The 9,739-nt window shown below is 37.7% G+C and overlaps 2 protein-coding genes across 2 annotated transcripts; one reads left to right on the forward strand and one right to left on the reverse strand.

The window, feature by feature from the left end:
• The first annotated feature begins 1,836 nt into the window (after nt 1-1,836).
• Nucleotides 1,837-4,218, forward strand: LOC108855635 (probable inactive receptor-like protein kinase At3g56050). The gene is made up of 5 exons (XM_018629501.2): nt 1,837-2,158; nt 2,568-2,983; nt 3,080-3,270; nt 3,360-3,492; nt 3,569-4,218. The coding sequence occupies exons 1-5, from the start codon at nt 2,013-2,015 to the stop codon at nt 4,141-4,143; spliced, it is 1,461 nt and encodes a 486-aa protein (XP_018485003.1). The 5' UTR covers nt 1,837-2,012; the 3' UTR covers nt 4,144-4,218.
• A 1,469-nt stretch (nt 4,219-5,687) lies between these two features.
• On the reverse strand, nt 5,688-9,473 carry LOC108854596 (heat shock 70 kDa protein 15). The gene is made up of 10 exons (XM_018628199.2): nt 9,316-9,473; nt 7,937-9,138; nt 7,625-7,852; nt 7,447-7,542; nt 7,190-7,357; nt 6,909-7,103; nt 6,679-6,825; nt 6,441-6,590; nt 6,207-6,337; nt 5,688-6,061 (listed from the first exon to the last, which is right to left on the reverse strand). The coding sequence occupies exons 2-10, from the start codon at nt 9,104-9,106 to the stop codon at nt 5,905-5,907; spliced, it is 2,442 nt and encodes an 813-aa protein (XP_018483701.2). The 5' UTR covers nt 9,107-9,138; nt 9,316-9,473; the 3' UTR covers nt 5,688-5,904.
• Nucleotides 9,474-9,739: the final 266 nt, after the last annotated feature.

The following is a 9,739-nucleotide window of genomic DNA, read 5'->3' on the forward strand; positions in this document are numbered from 1 at the left end:
TAAAAAATTGTTGCTATAATTTTTAATTGTGTTTCCAAATTTTTTTCTTGATTGAAAAAACTTAGTGGAACTCGTTGACACATAATTCGTGGCCAATTTAACATTGTCTATACTGTTAAAACTTTTTTTTTCGAAAAAGTAAATTATTAAAACTTACAATAAGAACCTTTAGTATAATCTTTGGAATATATTCCTTTTAAGTTAGGAGGTTTCTATAGTAGTGATGTTCTCAAATCATATAAAATTGGAAGATATTGTATTTAATTAATTAATGGAAATAGTGCTGCAATGTGATTGGGCAATAAAATTTTTTGGTTTTGATTGGGTGGAAATATACTGGTTGATTATGATTTAAAAATATTTCAGAAAAGAAAATGGCATGTCTTTGTAAATAATTCAAAAATTAAAGGCAAAAATCTATTAGGTATTTTACTTTAATAGTATAGATACACACACTATCAAAGGATCTACCTGATATATCCTTCATATATGTATATTGGCTACCAATGCCAAGAATTCTGCTTTGTTTACTCAAATAATAATTTTTTTTTGTAAATAATTGAATTTCGACTAACACATTACAAGAAATTGATCATAGGAACAAAGTTTACACACGATAGATCGTGGACAAAAATTTTATTTTGATAAACATTACTACAAGATATATATGGACGGTGTGAAGGTTGAGCATTTTACCTTTGTATAAGTAAACTGATGATTTGATGAATATGGTAGAATGAATACCTATGCATCAATCTATATTGCATATTAATTTGATGAACATGGAAGAGTGTCTATGCATAACTACATTGCATATTGGTTTTTATCATTTCGAACTGAACCTTTTTTTTTCCAGAAACCGATTCATCAATTGGTTCGTGTTAATACAAACCCCAAGAAAACAACAGCAAGCGATAAAACCATAAGAATTATAGATATATACTTCATACTTGTGTTGGCAAAAAATATTAAATTTCTTTTACTTAGATAAATATCACAAAACGTGGGCGGCTTTGATAACAGTTATGTAACACTTCTATTCACTATTTTGTATGTTAGAAAATATGAAAATATTGGAGAAATGAAAGAGAATAATTGACAAAAAAGAAGAAGGAAAATGGGGTATTCCCATCTCCCACAACATCCATGACTATACACCCACATGGCAAAGAAGGCTGGCATGAAAACGATTAAAGTAACATCCACGTTGAATTAGTCAAGAAACTCCTCCACGTACTATTGTTACGTTTTAAAAGGAATTTCAAATAATTTTGTTTATCCTCAAGACCATAACACAATCAATCATCCAACATCAATACAAAAAAACCATGTGGCACATAAAGCCCACCATAATTCTAGTTAAACAACAGCACACAAAATAAAAGCGAGACATGTCGACAGGTTACGGCAGAAGTCTTTATCGACGGTGACGGCTTTGGCCCCTTCTTTTGAATCCTTTTTGCTCTTCTGGCATCTTAAAGGTCCCATAGATTCTTCTCTTTTCTTTCCATGTTATTTTCTTTATTTTTAAAATAATAACAAAGTAATGTACCAGTCAATTCTACACGTTTTATTTTTTTTTTCCCAAATCTAAATTAATCGCATTATTTTTTTTACAGCGAAAATTGTTGATCTTATTCACTGTTATCGTTGAATATTATTTTTATGTCCTTTTTCTTTCCTAAATTTATTAGAATTTATTATGGGCCAAAACAAGGGGACACGCGCTTTAAAAACAATTTAATTTTGTAAATAAAAAAAGACAAAGTTGAAAAGTCATGTTGATGCTCTCACAAAGCCACGCGAACTCAAACTCAAAGCCCTCTCTCTCTCTCTCTCTCTCTCTCTCTCTCTCTCTCTCTCTCTCTCTCTCTTCGTCTTCTAGCTAGCTTACTTTTTTCAGGTCTTTCTCTCATCTTATAATCTGTGATATTCAGATTCAGATCCGAGTTTCCATTTTATCAGCTTCCTTCGGTGTTGCTCTAATCCTATTTCCAGTTGTCGTCTTCACGATGATTAAGAACTGGAAACCCGTACGGTTAAGGCTTCAAATGCGTACTATCATGGTGTTTCTGGTGATTTTGAGCTTTGACTCGTTGGAAACTGAAGGTATATCGATGACGAAAGATCTACAGGCTGATAGAGATGCAGCAGATTTGTAAGTATCAGCTTCTTCTGTGATTGCTTTTTTACTTTATGGTTGAAAATGTTATTTTTTGGTTGAGTATCAACATCAATGTAGTTGGTACGGTAGATCTAAGGATTTGTAGCTAGATGAGACATTCGCCCCAACCTCTAAAATTTAATTAGTTTGTATTTTATATACCCTATTCCACCTTCAAAATTAATTAAAAATATTTCCGTTTCAAAATGATTTACATTCTAAAAATATACATTTTGTACTTTATGCATTTTTAGTTTGGTCAAATAATGATAAATTGTCGATTCTAAAGCATTAATTGTGTTTATTAAATTTTAGTTGACTAAAAGTTGTAGAAAATAGTCAATCACAAAAAAAAAAGATACATTTATAATCAAATGTAACCTTGGTCTTTTCTTTTTTGTAGGGGAGCTGTTAGTTTCCACAGGAAATTACTTGGTCGTTTCCGTAACCCCTACACGCATTTGAACGCGTACAAGGACCACGGCCCTGTGGCATCTGTTAGACCGCCGTCATCTTCGGTGGTTCCTTCTCATAAAAGTAAGACAAGTAGATCCTCAGCGATGCATCCACCACGAATAAGTCCACCTGCCCTGCATGTTTCTTCTGCTCCATCTCCTTCTGTGACCACCCTTTCAAATGTTCCTACTCTAAAAAGAAGTTCTTCAAACAGCATAGCTCCTATTGTTGTTGGCTGCACAGGCGGTGTTCTCCTTCTTCTTTTAGCTAGTGGTGTCTTCTTATTCAAAAGTAAGGCTGGCAAGTCTGTGAATCCTTGGCGTACAGGTCTTAGTGGACAACTTCAGAAAGTGTTCATAACTGGTAAATTTAATTTTCAACTATGTTTTTTTTCTTTAACTCACCGTTATGTTTTGTTTTGTTTTGAATATTAATGTTGTCTGATTTATCAACTATCAGGTGTCCCAAAACTCAAAAGATCTGAGATAGAAGCTGCATGTGAAGAGTTCAGTAATGTCATTGGGTCATGTCCCATTGGTACATTGTTCAAAGGGACACTATCAAGTGGGGTGGAGATAGCTGTGGCTTCCGTTGCTACTGCTTCAGCCAAAGAATGGACTAATAACATAGAAATGCAGTTCAGAAAAAAGGTATTATCTACCGTCAACTAGTTCACCTTCTAAATGGTTTTTTTTAATTGTCATTGTCTTATATTTTTTTATGTTTCTGATAATTTCAGATTGAAATGTTATCCAAGATAAACCACAAGAACTTTGTCAACCTTCTTGGTTACTGTGAAGAAGATGAACCTTTCACTAGGATCTTGGTCTTTGAATATGCATCAAACGGATCAGTCTTTGAACATTTACACTGTAAGCAAAAAAAAAGAAGAAGATTTTTTTTCTCACATAAGTTAGTGTTATTTCCTTAACTATGTTTCTTTTGCAGACAAAGAATCAGAACATTTGGACTGGTTAATGCGGTTAAGAATAGCAATGGGTGTAGCGTATTGCCTTGACCATATGCACGACCTCAAGCCACCTATAGTCCACAGCAATCTTCTCTCATCAACACTCCACCTCACAGAGGATTACGCAGTCAAAATAGCAGATTTCAACTTTGGTTACCTAAAAGGCCCATCCGAGAGAGAAACCAGCACCAATACAACCAAAGAAGACAATGTACACAGCTTCGGTTTACTACTATTCGAGTTGATAACCGGAAAGCTACCAGAGTCTGTTGTTAAAAAAGGTGACTCGGTAGATACCGGTTTAGCTGATTTCTTGAGAGGCAAGACTCTTGAGGAGATGGTGGATCCGACGCTGGAATGTTTTGATGACAACAAGATTGAGAACATAGGAGAAGTGATCAAAAGGTGTGTAAGGGAAGACACGAAAGAGAGACCGACAATGAAGGAAGTGACAGGGAGATTACGAGAGATCTCGGGATTGTCAACGGAGGATGCTATTCCGAAACTTTCACCTCTTTGGTGGGCAGAGCTTGAAGTGTTGTCCACTGCGTGAAAAGTGTAGTAGTTACTAGGTTGCTTCATAAAACGAGTTTGTAAGTATTATGAATATGAAGTTTGTGTTGGGGTTTCTGAGTCTCTTTGGAGACTGTTACTACTCTTTAGGCCTATGTAAATGTATGAATCTATGCTAGTTTATATAACGACTCAAAAATTCTGGTAGAAGAATTCGAGAACGGTAGAAGTTGTGACTTTTAAAATTTTCTAAAGCCACAGCCACAAAAAGTCAAAAACCACAGCCAAATTATGTATAGTCATTAATTTTTAAAGCCATGGCAGTCAAAGTTCTAAACAATCACAACCTCAGTTAGAATCTAAATCTTAACAAATTATTTGTTAATTTATTATATTATATAGTATATATTTATATATTTATATTAGTTACTTTTTTTTTTTTTTTGTCAAACTATTAGTTACTTTTTAAAGTTTAAAAATATGTAATCAGAATGGATTTACATTAACATTGCTACTTGATTTAACTAATTTACACCATTTTAAGAACGAATTAGACTAATTTAGATTGATTTTAACCGACTTGAACTGCTTAATTCGGATTTTAGTAAAATTGTTTAGGCTGTGATCAATTTGTCTAAAACTGATTTTAACTCAATCCAATCATTAACTGGGAGCTGTAAGCCTCCCAAAGTAGAAAGTTTCATCTGATGCAGACAAATTAACCCCCACCACCATTCACCAAATGAATCATGCTTTTTGTAACCATTCAAATTACTTTAATAGAGTTTTGACTGAAGGAGCCAAACTAACCCCCACCAGGTCACCACCACCAAGCAGATTTGTTTTTGTTGTTTTCTTATTTTATGTTAAATATAATTAAAACTCTACCAACTAAAACATTTCTTACTTGTTGCAGTATAATAAATTTAAATATGATAATGTATCACACAATAAATCTGCAAGTACAATATGAAAAATGTGGTCCAAATGGTGACATAGGAAGTTCAAGTTGCATGCGGTCAAGGGCTTTCACTTGCTCAATTTGGGCCAAAACCATATAATCTCAGTCACAAACACATATTATTTCCAACATTAGGAACTCTAGTATTAAGTTAAGCTCAGACATGGTGTCTTTATCTGGTTATACACAAACATTAGACTTATAACACATTACAAGTTTCAAATTTTCATATTACAACATGATATGATACATTTAGTGTTGCTTGAGGACCATAGCTAATTGGTTTGCCACTGAGTATTTCAATGTGGGAGAAACTGGAGAGTTCCAAAAGAAGACATGAAACAAAGCAGATGTAACAATACCTGACTCGATCTCTGCATATCCACATCCTTTAGCAACCCTCCGATGAAACTGAAACCTAACAGAAGAAGAAATAAAAAAACAAATATAAGCAATATTCTCATGTGTGTAAGTAATTCAATTTGCACAATATGCTGAGAGAAAATTTGTGCTTACAAGCATTTTAAAGGATTGATCCAAGTCAAGAGTATGACACTTGCTTGTTGAGAGGTCTGTTTTGGAAGATCCCTTGTAATGTAGAGACTAGTCTCAAAATAAATCTGTTGGTACAAATTGCAAATATGCATATTTCTTGCTAAAAAACCTGCCCAGAAACATGTAACAAGTAGGAACAGATCCTCATCTCACACACGATAAATAGTTTATAAGGAAAATACAATACTTCCTGAAAAGAGTTTGAATATAGATTCTTTTGGGGAAAAACAAGAACCAAGAAAAAAAAGTAGAAACAAAATCGATACACAGCAGCACCATCATCTCTTAGGCACTATCTTCGGTGGGCTTCTCAGTCTCCATAGGTTCTTCACCAGAGGCTGGTTCTGGCTGTGGCTCACTCTTCTCCTCATCAGCCGCCTTGGCTGGTGGTGCTTCCGGTTTAGCAACCGGCTTTGGTTTGGTCATTATAGGCCTGCAGAACCTGCCAAATCAAATTCCAAAAGATGGTTCAGTCACTTTTACACCATTATTAGAGAGCAATTTCTACCACAAGAGAAACAACAACACGGCTACCATGTACGATGCAACTTTAACTAATAAGAGAAACAAGAAAGCTTTTTGCTTACTTGTCCAATGCCTCAGCCTTCCTAGTAACATCAGCTGACAAGAAAGCTGGTGTTGCGTACTTGGGAAGAGCCTCCTGCTGCTGCTGCTTCTCCCTCATCCATGCTTCTGCTTCCACACACTCGTTCAATACCTTCATTTGCATTGCACAACAACAAGAGATTAAAACACACATCTCAACATGCATATGCAAAAAATAATCATGAAAAATCTTAGAGCTCTTGTTATTATTATACCTTTTGCTTCTCTTCTAGTTCGATGTGGTCAAACTTGGAATCATTAGAGACCGCTGCCTCTCTGTAGCTGTTAACACAGTGACCAAGCTGTCCAATGACTGTCCCTCTCTCCTGTGACTCCTTGTACCGCAATTCAACCGGGTCACCCACCTAACATCAAAGTCCAATCACCAATCTCTGTTAAAACATTATTTTCTTCAAGTAAAATAGCCAATCTAACATATGTATATATTATTACCTTCTTGAGCTCCTCGAGCTTTGCAACGTAGACACCTTTAGTCTCATCTTCTCCATCTTCATACAACCAGTCCTCCACTTCCTGCAGCCTTACCAGGAATGCTTCTCTGTCTGACTCGGTCATGTACTCATGGTATTTGTCACTCAGCTGAAAAAACAAGGTAGCCAACCCTTATAAATACATACTCACAATGCATTCATTAAAAGAGATAAAGAAAGGGGTTTACTTACTTTGTTTCGCATATCATAAACATATGACTCAACAGCATTCTTCCGGTCCTTGGTCTCCTCCATAACTCTGTCTTGGAGAGCCATCTCATACTCTTTCTCCACAGCCTTTTGGACCTCCACAGATTGCAAGGCACCGTATACCAATTCTGACAGAGGTACATTTGTCTTCTTCACCTTTTTCTTTGGAGCCTCAGCCTGCACATACCATACCCATTTGATTAAACCAAGTTCACTAGTGAAAGAAAATAGCAAGGACAGTCAGCTCAGTAGAGAAAACTAACCTTTGAATCAGTTTCCATTTGCACTGGCTCAGGAACACCATTGTCAGTACCAGCTGCATCACCGGTTTCCTTGGCGTCCTGCATGTTAACATCAGATTCACCAGAAGCTTTGTCAGTGTCCATCTGCTCTGCTGTGACCTGAACTTCAACTTCTTCCTCCTCCAAAAGCTGCAAATGAAGGAGAGACAAAACAATTAGCATAAACTAAACGATCTCAAGTTTGCATTGAAAGTTTTAGTATAACAACACAAACTTACAGTTGCTGATTCAACAGAGACAATTCCGTGAAGGTTCAATCTCACTTTCACCTTAAGCTTTGCCCTCTCGCCTTTTGATGACTGGAAGGGACCAATCTGCAAAAAAGGAGAACACCAATAAGAAACAAAGCACGCTACAGTCTTAAGGATACACATGACATTGGGCAAAAGATTAAACCGTGTATGTGCTGATTCTTGGAGGTGCTTGCAAGTCAGTCACATCACTGTACTGCACATCCACAGAGAATGTTCCAGAGCGGTAAAACGTTAGAGCCTTGACACTAGGGATTGAGTTCCCTTTGGGGAAAACAATGGTGCTCTGCTGATTCTCAGCTCCTCCATTTTGAGCATCAGCAGCTGCTCCTTTCCACGCCAGCGAGATGGAGAAGGGGAAACTCTCATGAACCTTAATCAAAATTGACTTGTTAGATAATCTGGAGTATGATAAAACACACATGTTTTAAAGCACATATATGCACACAGCCATTACCTGGAACTCACGGACTTTGAAGGTGGGGCTGAGAATGGCACACTGCAAGGCACATCCCCTCGACACACACTCACTAGCATTCATCGTACGCCTGGGCTCCTTACCGAAAAACTCCGTCAAGATCTTGATAATAGCAGGGACGCGAGAGCCAGAGCCAACAACCTCGACCATATGTACATCTTCAATCGAGAGCCCCGCGTCAGAGAGAGCCTTCTCCAGAGGCCTCTTGACACGCTCCAAGATAGGTACACTGATCTCTTCAAACTCCTCTCTCTTGATGACACCCCTAACATCCTTCTCATCCATCAAACACTCAATATTCAACGGCGCCACGGGGTTAGCGCTCAGAACCTTCTTCACCTTCTCACACGCCGCCCTTAGCCTGAGAGAAGCCTTAGCGTTCTGAGTCACATCAATCTTGTACTCCTCCTTGAACTTTCCAGCGAAATGGTTGAAAAGAACTTCATCAAAGTCCCTTCCTCCCAGAGACCGATCAAACCCGTGGGACAACACCTTAAGCTGTCCTTTCTTAAACCCCGCGATGCAGACCTGCATACTCGCATGACCAATATCAATAAACGCAACATTAAGCGGCTCGCTCTCCGGCAAATCAGTCTTGTAGATCCCATAAGCCAAAGCCGTCGCCGTCGTCTCGTGGATCAAATGCAAAGGGTGCAAGCCAGCAATCGTCGCCGCGTCCAAAACAGCTCTCCGCTGCAAGTCAGTAAAGTAAACAGGAATACCAATACAGCAGTCCACAACAGCCGCACTCAGATTCTTCTCAGCGATCTCTTTCAAGTTAGACAGCATCATCCCCATCACCTGAGTTGGAGTAAACGCCCTCTTCTCTCCAAGATAAGAGGCGTGGATCAAAGGGTACCCGTCCGGTCCCTCGGTGACTGAGAAAGGGAAAGACTTTATGTCTCTCTGCAGCTCCGGGTCCGAGAACTGACGACCCACCAGACGCTTGATCTGTGAGATTGAGTTTTTAGGGTTCATCATGGTGGAGGCGGCTCCAGCTGTTCCGATGAAACGCTGCTTCTCGCCGAAGCACACAATGGCGGGTGTCTCGCGGTTTGACTCATCGTTGAGGACGACATCGATCCCTCTTTGCCTCGCGACGGCCACGAGGCAGTTCTCGTTCCCGAAATCAAACCCGACCACACTCATTCTTCTCAAAGCTTTATGTCTTTTTCAAAACCCTAATTAAACACACATTAAAGTTTCAACCTTTAAAACCCTAATTAATATTCCGAGATGCTCGGAATATACCGTAAAGTGAGATGCGGAAAAAAAAACGAGATTCAGATCTAAAAGATCTAATCTGAAGCTTAAAGGATTAGAGAAGAGGAGGGTGTAGGAGAGGATCGGAACCGTACCTGGAGATCGGGAGAGGGGTTTGGGTTCTGAGAGCTTTCTTTTAGGTTTAGTCGCAGCTGAGAATCTGAAAAGAGCAACGAGAGGAAGGGACTAGAGAGAGAGAGGGTTTTAAGGAGCAAGGATTCTTCTTGAACTCTCCTTTTTCTTATTTTTTTTTCTTTGTTTACATTTTCTATTCGGTATATTTTGTAATATTGTGTTAATAACATCGGTTGGCAAAAAAAAAATGTTAATAACATGGAAACTTTTAAAAACCAAAATATCAACTTTGATATTAAAAAAATGAGAATAAATCTCCATATAATAAAAGATGCAAAATTGGTTTCTTTTTTTAAAAAGAAAAAATAGATAGCACATGAATACCAAAACTGAAAATATAAATTTTACAGAAAACAATAGTACTAATTATTTATATATGCAAAT

The sequence above is a fragment of the Raphanus sativus genome, chromosome 4 (assembly GCF_000801105.2).
Source record: "Raphanus sativus cultivar WK10039 chromosome 4, ASM80110v3, whole genome shotgun sequence".
NCBI classification, from domain to species: Eukaryota; Viridiplantae; Streptophyta; class Magnoliopsida; order Brassicales; family Brassicaceae; genus Raphanus; species Raphanus sativus.